This window comes from Hyaena hyaena, unplaced genomic scaffold (genome assembly GCF_003009895.1).
Source record: "Hyaena hyaena isolate Hyena2069 unplaced genomic scaffold, ASM300989v1 scaffold_1148, whole genome shotgun sequence".
In the NCBI taxonomy this organism is placed as follows: Eukaryota; Metazoa; Chordata; class Mammalia; order Carnivora; family Hyaenidae; genus Hyaena; species Hyaena hyaena.
In genome coordinates, this window is record NW_024081782.1 from 139261 (window position 1) to 154098 (window position 14838).

The 14838-nt window shown below is 33.4% G+C and overlaps 1 protein-coding gene across 13 annotated transcripts in view; it reads right to left on the reverse strand.

The window, feature by feature from the left end:
- FAM126A (family with sequence similarity 126 member A) overlaps positions 1-14838 on the reverse strand; it is a 120369-nt gene that overhangs the window by 29189 nt on the left and 76342 nt on the right. For 6 of the 13 annotated variants that reach the window (XR_005526513.1, XR_005526517.1, XR_005526515.1 and 3 more), the window contains exons 11-13: positions 4733-5260; positions 3658-3803; positions 344-426 (exon numbers count right to left, since the gene is read on the reverse strand). Coding sequence is in view for 3 of the 13 variants with exons in the window: in XM_039222513.1 (XP_039078444.1) it covers positions 4686-5260 (575 nt within the window). In the remaining 10 variants the exon portion in view is untranslated. Of the gene's footprint in view, positions 1-343; positions 427-2849; positions 3860-4469; positions 5261-6064; positions 6361-14838 lie in introns of those variants that run through there. The other 7 variants (XR_005526522.1, XR_005526520.1, XR_005526521.1 and 4 more) reach the window with 7 other exon arrangements.

Consider the following 14838-nt stretch of genomic DNA (forward strand, 5'->3'; position numbering starts at 1 on the left):
TTTCCCAAAACTAATATTAACCTAATTCACTCATTCCTTAAATGTCTCAATACCAACTGTGCAAAAAGTCCTATGTTCAGAACCAGGGGCATAAAACCTCTGTACTCAAGAGATACAGGGTCATATTAAAGATAAAAGGGCAAAGTTTTATTATCTAAATTTGCCTGTCCTTCTGGGATGATAAATAATGAGTTGATGGCACATGACCCAGAGAGCTCATTTTCTTTTGGATGGACACCAATGAACCTCCTTCTTATCCTTGGGTTGTGTAAAACATAAAGCTGGAAATGAGATGTCATTGTCCTATGGCTTACTCCCAAAAATTCTCAATGGCTGAACTCACCTAAGTCTTCCTCCTTTAACTTTCTTCCTCCACATCATGACTTTTGCAAAAATTTATGATGATTTTTTAATGAGTAAAATGATCTGGAAAACATATTTTTTCAGTTTTTATTTCAATAAAACAAGAGGCAACACTGCTGTATAAAGTATTACATAAGGACATTTACACAAATATACAAAACTTCAAAAAACTAAACTCCAGTTTATTTCCATAACCTTAAAAATGTAGAGAGCACATAAAAATATGCAAAGTCATAGTTTATTCTTTAGGAATGTAAACTCAGGAATACAATTAGAAACAAGTTATTTACTATGAAAAGATTAGTATCACTACAAGATTACAAGAAAAGATAAGAAGTACACAAAAACCCCACCTAAGAGAAAGCAAAGGTATGCAAAATAAGATCTTGAGTTTACTAACAGAAACTTCCTATCAAGACAGTTACTGTACTCTAAAAAAAACTATACTCCACTATTAAAAAAACACAAAAACATCTTCCGAAATGTTCACTGCTAGTCTTTTTAGATAGGCACAAGTTACAAAGAACAGAAGACAACATATTTATGTTCTCTGATAAAGAATTTAACCATATTAAACATAAATGTGAATAACTCAAGTACTGGGTATAATTTTACTAAGCAGCTAATCTAAAAGTATAAATTCATGCTAAATAAAGTACTAGAGAGTTTTTATTTTTTATCCAAAGACTGGGAAGACACTATTATACATTAATTTCTATCTACAATGCTTAATTTAAATACCCATCAAATTATTCTTCTTTTTAATGGCTTTTTTAAAAACATTTTTCAGTTACATTATTTACCATATAGATTTTCTTGATGTGCTTCCCTTTAACTAACTGTAAATTTATTGTGCCTATAGACTCAAATGTTAAACAGCCTTATTTTAAATATCTATTTAAAATTATGTCTCAGAGTACATTTTTTCTCTATAATTTAAATGTAAAGGTTTTAATATTTTAATTTTAGTCTTCCAAAATAGGCAAAATCCCTTAAAACTGGGATCATTTGTATCTATTTTGGTTTAAAAAAACATATTTCCCTTTGACTTTTTATTTTGTTTGCTAAGCAGTTGCATCATAATTGAAAAGGGCAACAAAATATTGCTTTTTCAAAACAAACTTTGTCATCATTCAAGGACTGAGGATTTCTACCCTTCAAATCTACAGAGCTGCCTCAGAAAGTTCCATTGTAGGGTCCAAGGGGTCCCAGGGTGCCCACTTGTGCTAGGTCCTCTGGGGCACTCCCTTGAAAAGTCTATTTTGTTGTTTTCCCTACTTGATTCCAAAGGCAAATGCTGGGACCCAGCTTCACTAGATTACCCCAGATAGTTGTGTATTTGAAGAGTGAGAGGTTGGATAATTTTAAGACTTTCTAATGGCTTAAAATGTGGAATGGAACTATAATATTTGTTCAGATCCTTTGAACTATGGGACACAAGGCCCCATTTTGGGCAGAATCCTTCTTGTGATAAAGAGATATAGGAGATCTGTGACCAAATGGTTACATTAGCACCTTTGTGAAAAAATGACCTTAAAAAGTCACACCAACTTTAAAATCTGGAGAGCTGAGTAAAAGGAATAATTGTAACTGTTATCATAGTTAGCATTTATCCAATATTTGTAATTGCTATAAAATTTCTCAAATGTATAACCCTTATGTGAAATAGTATCACAGGTGCTATAAAATAATTTTACTGTTAACATAACTTCCAGGAGATCAACTAGTGCAAATTGGTTGAAGCAAAAATTAAGAACCACTCCACTGAGTAAGCCTGCAGAGTTCTTTAAAGAATATACAAATGCAGATTTGTTGTGCATTGTATAAAATGGTGGTACCACTTTCATATTTAAAATGGTAGGCATCTACAGCTCTGATTCCATTTATAGTTAATAAGAAAAATACAAAATGTTATATTTTTATTGTAAAAATAAATGAAAATCATTAAAAATTTAGAATTAGAGGATCTAATAAGTGTCATGGACACTATAAAAGTTTATAAGCTATTAAAAACATGAAGATTACAATATTTAGTATCTAACATATTTGATCTAGGGTTGTGAGACCATTGAAAAGGTAGCTCTGAAATTCTACATCTTTAACAAGATGGCTGTTGATGCCAATGCTACTTACTGGTCCTCAGAATATAGGAGTAGCAATGAGCTAGAATAATATAAAAATGAAGTTCCATTACAGCAGTGATCATTAAAATCTGATCTCTCATTTCTGCCAGCTTTTCCTCAGATTTATTCTAGTGTTTCCTAAGCACTTGACTTGCTTAAAAGGTTGATCTTCTAAATTAAGTCTTAAGACTATTAATACTGTTAGTAGCTATATGCCTGAGGGAAATTTTTTGTTAACTAATTACAAAAAGACAATAGGAAATTCATAGTGACATTCTACAAATATTTTAAACTGTACACAGGATATCTGTTAAGTTAAAACAGTATCAATTTTCACGGGCCCATCTTATGGTTTGGTTTTGGTTTTTTTTTGGTTAACTACAATTTATGGCAACAGATCTTATTCCATTTCTATTACTGGAAGTAAAAAACTCAAATTCACTTCTTTTAAAAGCCTTATTCTATTTAGGATTAACGAATGAAAACTAGTTCATGCTTTTTGATGAGTTAAATTTAAAATGGTAGCCAAAGCAGTTACAGAAGGTCAGAACTGCATTCATAGCATATGCTTTAGCACTGTTCAGGACATACAAATTTTTCACGTGAGCGCTGCATAAGCAGGCACAAAGGGAAAACTAACATTTTCTGTGCGACTACAGCTAGGGACTGTGAATAAGGAAACCACTCTGTATTAACAGTGAAGGAGACAAAGAGGGGACAGACAGCTCTCTAGGCCTTCCTTCCCAGTCAATTTACTCTCATCCTCAATCCTGCTTTCTATTTCCCTCTCTGAATTATTAGTTACTTACACCTAAGTTACAGGGAGCCTCAACCACAGCTAAAAGGACCAGCAGAAGCCAACACTGCATTTTACACCTATCTAGAGGTCACATAGTTCTCTGTAGTTACATACAAGTAAGTCTAGCTTCTGCCATATTGCCTATTTTATTTTTATTTTTTGGTTTTGGGCAACTACATTGATTATTCTATCTATCATAACAAGAACATTTAAAATAGGCCTGCTCACAAAGAAAATATTTAATTTTTTTCCTGTAATTCTAAATTTAAGAGCACAAACATAAATAAACGTAAATTAGTTAATTATATAAATGTCCTTTGTCCATATTTCATTATATTTTCTTTCACAACATTTTATAGAAGAAAAAGTTACCTAATTTCCTTCATTTGCAGACAAACTATTCAATACTATATGGTTGACACCGGTGTCTTGAGAGCTGTGTTGCACGATTTACAGTGATTTCCAGGAAGTCTTCAGTGATGTGTACTCTGAATTCTAGGGAACCAAACTACCTAGGGCTTCCAAAGTCAAGCAGCAGGGGAAGTCAGCTTCATGGCCTATTACAGTTTAGGAACTAAAAGGGATTTTCACCTGCTAAATCCAAATCAAATACTTCAAAACAACACATTGACTGGTAATCTGATTTTTTTTATATAAAAATGTTCCAAAGATAACAACAGAAATCTCTTTACCCATCCACTGGAATTACATAACAGTCTAGGTACTGAGTTACGAGGCTTTTTCCAATGCTTTATACAAATGATTCCACTAATCTTAAGGACAATCTGATTACAAACATTTTTATCAGGCACTTTTCATGCATCATTTTTGTTTTTTTAACATGCCTAATTTTCAGACTGCCCTGCTACACAGTCAGCTGTGGAATTCCTAGAGTTGCACCCTCTGGCTCTTTCTTTTAAAAACAGCTCCTCCCATGCGTGAGATTCCCTTTTACTCTGAAGGCCAAACATACAAGTACCAAAACAGGAGTTAAAAAAAATAAGAACTCACAACTTCACATGAGATGAACCCAATTTGATTAGACAACTTGCCAAAATGTATTGTTACACTGACCATCTTAGATAATAGAAACCAATAAGAAAGAAAGAAAGAAAGAAAGAAAGAAAGAAAGAAGAAAAGAAAAGAAAAGAAAAGAAAAGAAAAAAGAAAAAAGATAAGACAAGACTCAAATCAAGGGGGAAAAATACACCCAACAAATAATAAAACTACATTTGACCTTATTACAACCTATACATTATTCCCTTCATAAGGTCAAGGTATCCTTTAGAATTTAAGACTTTAGGGGTCCTGTCTGGAATAGGGATGAAAGACCCTGGGTGCTTTCATAAAGAAGCAAAGTCGAATTTCTAGATTCACTGGTTAGGTGAGAATACTAGAAACTAATCTGTGGACAAAGTAATGCTGATACTAGGAGGTCTCTGCTGACCTGATGGATGCTTCGTTGGAAGTTCAGTCCTTTCAGAAACATAAATAAGCTTTTCTTCTTGGAGACTACAAGCAGAAAACCTATTGGCATCTGTCCCAGGCCCACAGCCAACAGCAGATGATAGGTTATGTGGGACTGTGACACCACTGACTTGTTCAAAGGATTTACTGAATACGGTTGCGGCAGTCTTGGCCAAACCATGGCTACAAGGTTTAGGCAGAGATTGGCTGGTAGTTAAGGTCAGTCTCTTCAAAGAGAGAAGCTCAAGATTCTCACTTTGGGCTCTCTGAGTTTGTTTTCGGGCAAAGTGATCTTTGCAAGACTCCCCTGTGGTTTCTTTTTCTTTTCCTCCAGTTTTGCTTCCTCCTGACCGTCTCTGAGTCTTCCCTACACTTGTCTTGTTACTAGAATTGTTACTACTGTTTGATAAACCTGACTGGCTAGTACTAGACGCAGCCCGGGAATAAAATCCCTCGTCAACTTCAGATATCTCCATCAGTTCTTCTTGACCTGTTAATTCTGTATTTCCTAAACAAAGAAATAACAAAGATTAATTAATATTAAGTATTTGAAATAATTCTTATTTCATGATTAATACCAAGTCAGTGATACTTTTAAACTTTAGCATAATTACATAAAGCAACAGATTATAGAATGTAATTAAAGGATAAATTGAAACATTCTAGAATATGTAGAAAAGTTCACTGTAATTAAATAAGAGTAATTTAGAGTGTATTAAACAGAAAGCATGCCATAAATCACACCCCCCCCAACGTGGTTTTTAGAAAGATTTCTTTTCCTATTCATGCAAAAGATCAGAAACAATTAGGAAAAATACCACACAATAAAACTAGGGGTATATGCTCCCCAAGTAGCAAGGCAATATAAAATCAGAGCTCTTACCAAGGAACTTTTAAAAAAATGATATTAAGATATTCTAAAGATTTTTTAAAGATTTTTTTGAAAGGTTGCATTCTACATTCTAGATTATTTTACAAAGATTAAAAAAACCCTAGTTATCACAAATTCAAACTCGTTAAAATTCTATATACATTATCCTTCAAATCAAAGATGTTAAAAATACAAAGATAAAATATAATTTTAGATTTCAAAATATAAGCAGAAAATTATTTTGGAAGTAATTTTCTGCCTTGGTTTTCGTAACTGTTAACTCAGAGAAAATACAGGTATGACCATTCCAAAGAGCATTAGATCACTGAGACATTGTGGTGCATAATTCATGCATTTTGATTATTAGATGACATGCAAAATTTCTGTGACTGTGCAACTGTTGCTTAAGACATGCAGCAGTGGCCCTGTGCCATGAGATACCTTGGGGGGCAGCTAGAAAGTGCTCTGCTAAAACTGCACTCTGCCAGGTGCGTTTATTCCATCCTCCATCATTTTTCTTACAGATTTTTGCCTCCTGATCTCTGGCAAGCCTTTGCTCTCAGCTCTAGGATCTGTGGCTGTTTCCTGTACACCCTGTATATGCTGAGCATCAATCTCTCCTAGTGTTCTGCCTTTTTCCCCATTCCCGGTTCTCTCTCCGGCCACATTTGTGACACTAATCTCAGGAATGACAAGGATGCCCAATTCAGTGGTATCATTACTGTTGTCAGGTTGCTCTAGAATTGAAGATGATAAGACAAAATGATGGCTGAAAACAAAACAAACTAAAAATGCAAAACAAGAAAAACAAAAGATCCAAAACAAAAATCAGACAACTGAATGTTATGAATTAAGCCAAATATCTGCACTGTGGAAATTTCCATAATTTTCATTACTCTGACAGCACTGGAAGCAGTAGGGTCATGTTCTTTAATTTTAAATGACAATGAAAAACCTCACAGAGAATCAATTCATGTTCTGCATTTTTTCACACACACATTTGACACAGACCACGAAACAAATTGTTTTAGAAATCAAAATAGAATTTCTATTGTTTTAAAGATAATATTGTGACCACTGGGAACTTAGGTCAAGCCTTGGGCAAATGTTCCAGGATGTAGAGCCAAACCTCTGGCTCTTGTCATCATTAGGAACCAAGACACCTAGGAATTCCCCTTGTACATTTAAAATTCTATTTTTTTTATTAGATTACAATGAGGCTGGCTTAATAAACTACAGAACTGAGAAAATGAGTATTCACTCATACTATCATGGTTAGTAATGCTGCAAGTCAGTTTTTAATCTCATACACCAATCATTGTATGTATTAGTAAATGTTAATGCAGCTATGATACAATTATTCTATTCCTTAAGATTCATACTCATACCATAAATTTAGGCCAGCCCGTAACAGTTCATTACTAAACTGGAGAAAAATAAAAATGGATTGGGAAAAACAACTTGGTGGTTGGTCCTTTATTCTGAAAACAGCCACTGTAATCAAAACAAAGGAATGGAACTCCTAACCAGTTAATACTTATAGACATTTTATACTGTGTCTTAAATCACAAAGCATGGTTTTATTTAAATTTGTCAAGGAAATATCTGTAATAATTGGAAAAAATAACATAAATATATCTACCATGGATCAGTAATGAAAATTAAAGTTCAAAACAACACAAGACTATGTAAAACAGTATATACTCTTAAAAAATGTAGAACACAAATCTGTTTGAGAGACATTACCTACTACTTTCAAATGTTTCTCATGATAGGATTATCAAGCTCCCATTCATGGTGCTAAAGCATGTGAAACAGTAAAAGGTAGTAAAAGAATGTAGGCCAGAGCCACATACTCCTAAGGGTCCCAAACTTTGCTATACATTAGTATCACTTGGGAATCTTTAAGAACTACTCATACTTGGCTCTCATCCTAGACATTCTGATTTAATTAGTATGAGGTCTGACCTAGACATTGAGATTTTTAAAAGGTCCTAGTGACTAATGGGCAGCAAAGTTTGGGAACCAATTCTCTATTCTAATAAATTCTTTCAAATTCTGAAAACTTAAGGCAAAAGTTATTATGAACATCCTGGGTACTTCATGCCCAGCAGCAATATGCACTTCAGGAGGTCCTTGAAGCTTCATTTGACCCCTGGGCTGGTGGGCCAATGTGCTGGTATAATAATTTCCCATTTACTTAGAGCTTTGTAAACCTCTGACTGGAGGTTCTCTAAATGAAATGTTTATTTCCTAAACAGGTCAAAGCGTGTTAGTGAGGTAGTTTTACCTCTAAAAGAGGTTAAATGAAATTTAAAAATTTCAATAGAGCCTATTTCCCCTTGCTAATAGCCATCTACAAAATGAAGCAAGTAAAAATCTGAGGTAAATGCCAGGGGCCACTGCAGCTGAGAGTAAAATCGTCAGGGCTGTTGGGTGACAGGCAAGACTTGCCCATTTATGTTACAGAAGCATTTTCACAAAAGATCTATTAGTGCAACCATCTACTCCAGAAAAATTATGAACTGTAGAAATATCCAGACATTGCCAAGCCAATGAATACTAAAATTTAACAAATTTTAAAAGATATACATTGGTGGACTACCAGAATAAAAAACATTACTTACACTGAATGGCAGTAAACAGTTTTTTTGGGAGCATTTGGGTATATTATTCAATTATATTCTCTCCCATTTACAGACAAGGAAACTGAAGTTCAGAAAGAGCTAACCACTATTCAGTGGGGGAGTTAAATAGCAAAATCTTTTGACTCCAAATGTCCATTCTAACATATTACAGTCTAACTCTTCAATTCATTAAAGATCAGTTTGAGTTAAATATCCTCTGACATCCTTCAATTAGGTTAACTTGTTTGCTTCGATTCCTGGTCTTTTCATAAAAAGCAAATAATTTACTTGGCTGATCAGAAAGCAAGAGCAGATAAAGTCTCCAAGAAAACCTAAATAGGTCAGTAACTCTCAAGGTTAGTTTTGTTTTGCTTTTTAAAAGACATCAGTGAAATTATTCATTGAAAATGGTGTTGAAATGGTGACAATTTTGTGAGGAAAAACTAAGAAGTGACAAGAGAACTATTATATTAAGACAAGAGAACTATTATATTAAGTAGCACCAGGCACGGGGATTGCCAGTTACACATACTGGGATAGTGCACAAGATCTGCAGCCCCAAAAGCAACGAGACCAAGTTTTTTCTTAATCATTAAAATAAATGGCAGGTCGAAAAATGAGGTCATGTGTTTTTCCACAAGCACAATTTTTTGATTAACTCATATGTGTTATTACTCAAAAAATGGTAAAAATGGCAAATTTTTAAACTGCTTATTAATAAAGGTAAATTTATAAAAAGAGAAGCATGTGATTCTGCACAGAGCTAGAAAGAACAGAAATATAATTCTCAGGAGCATTATAGAATAAAGATGACTATGTAACTCAAACATTTGCTGCATAATTTTGCTCTTTTATTATTTCTTCCAGTCCCCCTGCACACACCTTCCTACCAGTCTTGCTATTCCCTAGACCTGGAATGCCCTTCCCGACATAGCTACCTACATGGCTCACCTCCTTACTGCTTTCAGGTCTTCTCTCAAAAATCTTCTCAGTGAAACCTTCCTTGATCATCCCATCAAGTTTCAATGTCCCCCATATTTCACCCTCTTCTCTACTTTGTTTATTCTCAGCACTTAATCACTCTCTAATACAACTATTTATTTATCATGTCCCACGACATCAGGGACTTTTGTCTGGCCACTCCTGCATACCTTGAGTAGCTTGCATATAGTTGGTGCCCAATTAATATTTATTTGATAAATTAAATGAATGCCCTGTTACACGGTGAAATTATTATTAAAAACAATAAAGGGGAAAAATCCTGGAGAAGACATGAGAAAGGTAAACTGGGAAAGTGTTACTTGACTAGGTAAAAAGAAATAATATACAGGTTATGCTAATAAGAATTTTTGGGTGGCAGAGAAAAGTGAAGCAGTCACCTCTAAATGCAAGTTTAGTAAAATGCTTAATAATGTCCAAAAAATATATTTTTTAAATGTATAGTTCATAATAAATCATATTATGCTCTCGATAACATAGCAAAGGAGAAGAAGTTAATCTTTCTTTAAGAAAATTATGGAGGAGATGTTTTAAGGGAATATAAATGTATTAGAAAATAGAATCTAATGTTAAAAGCCCAGAATCTAATGTTAAATCTATGCAAAAGGTGTCATAGTTTTTCTACACCTATAAAAAAACAATACTTACATTTGACTTCGAATAATTCGAAAAGTTCAAAAAAGATCCAAAGAGAAACGTCTCAAAGAATATTTTATTTGTATAATCTCTACAAACAGGTAAACTTCTCTCCACACACAGAAATTAGGAGAGTTAAAGAATACTTTTAATAGACATTTCCAAATTGGTTCTCAAAGGCACTCAAATTATTTCTCCCTAAAAAATTTCTTCCAGCTTTGAGAAAAAAAGGTAAAACAAATTGCAAATATCATTAAAACTGATAAAAAGTTGTGTGATTTCCCTCATATGTAATCTTAAAATCCCAAATATCTATTCCATTACATCACTCATAAAGCTCCTTATCCTAGTTATAGCTTTTTCTTTTTATGGCTTCCCTACTTACTAAAAGTAATAACTAAAATAAAGGAATAACACTTAGTCATAGAATCTACACAGCTCTGTACTCAAACTACTTTGTAAGTTGAAAGGAATCTGGTTACGACCCAAGGCACTTATAGTATTTTATAAATATGTGTAAAAATAATAAAATAAGCCAAAGCTTAAAAAAAATAATCTATTCTTTAAATGTCTGCATCATGACATTTTGACATTATGAAAAGTATATGTGAGTAAGCTCTAAAAGAAAGTGATACACATTCCTTTGCAATTTATAAGATATACATATTTTAAATGTCATAATATACCTGAAAAGCTTCATACCTTTTAATCCAGTCAGTTTACATTTATAATTTATTCTATTCAGTAGAAGAAAAAGGCTATCTATAGTCATTAAGCTATTCATTGCAGTGTTATCTATAATAGCAAAAAGTTAGAAACAAATTACTTAACATATTACGGAAATGGTTAAATAAATGATGGAATATCAACTCAATATGGTATTATGTAGCCATTAAAACAACTGGATTTACTAGGAGAACTTAGGAAAATTTTTGATGGTATTAACTAAACAAAAGCAAAACATCACAAATTTTTAAAAGAGCTCAACAATGAAAAATACACATATGGAAAAACCTATAAAATGGTAATTGTTTAAGAACTGAGATTATAAGTGACTATCCCTCTACCCAGTTTACTATCATGTTGTTATGGTGTTTTTTAAAAACAGAGGGAATGAACTGCTTGGTCTACATTAAAATTTTCTTTATCATTCATCCAGTCACTCATGCATTCAACTATTTATTGAGCACCTATTATATGCCAGACAATGTTTTAGATGCTGGGACACAATGGCCAACCCAACAAAGACCCTGCCCTCCCAGAGCCTACACTGCTATATGGGAATTAAAGAAACAACAGAATTTTAGATAGTGGAAAATGCAATGAAGAAAATAAGTATAATGGGAAAGAGTAATAAAGAAGGATGGCAGGGGAGAAAAGTCTATTTTTTTTTAATGTTTTATTTATTTCTAGGAGAGAGACAGAGAGAGACAGCGTGAGCAGGGGAGGGTCAGAGAGAGAGGGAGTGACAGACTCTGAAACAGGCTGCAGGCTCTGAGCTGGCAGTCAGCACAGAGCCCGACGCAGGGCTCGAACTCACAAACCGCGAGATCATGACCTAAGCGAAAGTCGGACGCTTAACCGACTAAGCCACCCAGGTGCCCCGAGAAAAGTCTACTTTAAATGAATGGTCTGGGAGAACTCTTTGAGAAAGGGTATTTGAGATGCAATCTGAATGATGAAAAGGCACTGTCTACATAATGATGTGGAAGAAGACCGTTCAAGCTGGTACTTTCCTCTCATCATTCAAGCCTCAGCTCGAATATCTCAAATTGCTAGTACAATGGCTCCTAAAACAGAAATGGCTTAGTGTGCTGAAGCATTAGAAGGAAAGGTGAGTGTGGTCTTCAAGTTGGGTCAAAGTGATAGGCGAGATATCGTATCACTAGGCCACCTATGTCAAAGTGTGGAGTTTGTATTTTGTCCTGAATATGAAGTGTGCCCTGGGTTAGAAAAAACAGCACTTAACAATCTACAGCTTGGGCCAGTAATTTGCAAGGCAGATTAGAAGAAATCAACGCTGCCATAGAAACACAGAATAAGGACCCTGCAGTAAAGGGCTACAATCGGAGCAAAGACATCAATAAACATTAAGACTTAGAAATATGGGTCCTGAGGCCAGAAGTAGACGTTCCAGATTAGAGAGAGAGAGAGAGAGAGAGAGAGAGAGCGCGAGCGAGCAGTCTGGGGCACCAAATAAAACACTATATGGACTGGAATGATTTATTTATAATCCCACTGGCTAGTAGCTATTCCGTTTCTCTAAGTAAAGATCAGTCAAGTCTGTGGCTTTTGTTGCCTATATACAAAATGATACAATCCTTACTGAGGTGGATACAGTCACTCTCAGTAACTTCTTTTGTTGTCTTTATTAGGTCTCAAGTTAAAAAAAATCCTTTTGAGATTTGCAACATATGGATGCTGCCAGACCAGGTGAATCCTTCGTGATGATAAAAGATCCTCATGACCAGACATACCAGGTAAGCAACATCTATTACAAAACTACCTATAAAAGTTTTTTTTCTTCTTCTGTGTGCAATGTGTAACAAATGTTCTTAAAAAGGTGATGGTTGGGGAGTGGGGGGAAGGGCAGTACTCAATAATAAGTAACAATAAATAATAAATAATAAAATCCTTAACTATAGCAAGAACTCCTCCTTAATAAAAAAATGTAGAACACAGTAATTTACAAATAAGTATTTTGCCTCATAAGACCAATACTTTTGAAATATTTTGCTTCCCTGTATAGAAAAGTATTTTATTTCATTTTACCTAGAAGTAAGACTAAGATTTTTTTCCTTTCTTCTAAAGTTGGCTAAGTCAAGATTTCTGAGACTTTTCTCTTTAAACCTAATGTTTATATGTGTCAATGTACAACATATTTTTACTTCTGGCTAATCTTTCCTTTTTCTTGGGATCATCTAATATTTCCTAATATTTTATTTTGTCTTCCATGAGCATAAAGATCCATATCAAGAGTGCCAGTTAAAACTCATGCAGTGCTAACTTTGGTCAGAAGGAAATGCTTATTTTTGGTCCAAATGTTTTATCATTCATATTGGGAAAGGAAAATTTGTTCCTCAAATAGCATCTTAGAATCTGAAAATAATGGAGCATCTCAAAATGATACTAAAAACATTTCAACATTTTTATGAAACTACCAGATCATTGTTTTTCTAATTTCCGTAACAAGTAAGACTTTTAAAATAAATGCATAAGCATTATATATTTCTATCTACAGATGTGAAATTCCAATAACCAATTCTTTTTAAAAAATTTTTAATGTTTTATTTATTTCTGAGAGAGAGAAAAAAGAGAGAGAGAGAGACGGTGTGAGCAGGGGAGGGTCAGAGAGAGAGGGAGACACAGAATCTGAAGCAGATTCCAGACTCTGAGCTAGCTGTCAACACAGAGCCCAATGCGGGGCTCGAACTCATGAACTGTGAGATCATGACCTGAGCCGAAGTCAGATGCTTAACCGACTGAGCCACCCAGGCGCCCCCTCCAATAACCAATTCTTAAGAGTTTGCTACACTTGAGTTTAAAATTATGATTTCTGTGCTTCTCAAAATGCTTCCCTAACTGTTACCAGTTTTGCTTCTCCTCAATTGAATGTTTTTCTCATAAATTCCTAAAACCAGATTCATAAGATAAATGTGCCATCTCAAGACTTATGGTATTCATCTGTAGAATGTAGGAAAAGTCTACCTAAAATGTTTGGAAATATTTACAAATAATTATTTTCTAAAATATTTAACTGAAATACACTTCTTATCATTATTCAGACTTGTTCAACAGTTAGAAATTTAATAACGTTCTGTTTCATCAATGTTATTATATAATATAAAATTATCAACATTTTTAAAATCAATAACCAAATCAACAATCTATGATTCCTATATCAATAAATTATTTTCCAACATGAACTGCATCTTTTTATTGTTCTCTTTCTTTTCTCATCTAAGATGTTAGTACTTAAACCACTTGACCAAACTTAAACAAATCACACTTTTCATCATTTTTAAAAGTATAATCACAGATCTCTTTGAATTTTGTTATAATCATTTAGATTTATTTAAATATCCTTTAAATAGACAATTAATGCTAAAAATGTGATAAAACTGCTATAACAACATGAAACCGCTTTTTTTTAAGACTTAATCTATGTAATCTATTTTATTTGATTTTTCACTTAAACATTTCATATAATTTATTAAGTACTCAAATTCTCAAGGTACTTATTTTGTATTGTTAAGTTGAAGTCTTAAAAATATATGTAGTTCTTATTTTTAGGTTTTTTTTCACTACTTAAAACTGTATTCTTGGACCCTTAAGTCAAAGTCATGAAATACAATGTTATAAAAATAAACCATTTAACATGTCAAGAACAATAGTAGGGCAAAATTCAAAGGACCTAGTTTATGAATACTGTTATTACTGATACCTACCTGGGCAAACAGTTGTCACAACACACAAATGAGAAATACAAATTCAATCTATTCTATTTTCATATTAATGTGGGATTAAGTAAGACAATAGGTATTAAAACAACCTTCTAAAAAGTCCTGACTATAACGGTAATATAAATGTCAGATTAGGGTACTATAGGGCTGCAAAAATTACAAAAAAATCATTAAGTTGGTTGTTACGGTTATATAACACATATATACTTTTGTGTCTGATACTCACTTAAACTAAATGTTTACCTCAAATATAGAAAATCCAAACTATAAGTTTCAAAAATATCATTTTATGAAAAAGCTCAATCATAGGACCATTGGAATAGCAAGCTAGCTAATAAAAACTTACCAAGAATACAATTATGGTGTAGCTAATGAAACAAATTAGATAGTTCTTAATAAGTTAACAATTGGCTTTTATGTAATGCTTTGAATCATACGAAATGTTTTTCACTTATTTACCTCATTATCTCTCTCACAAATAAATGCACAA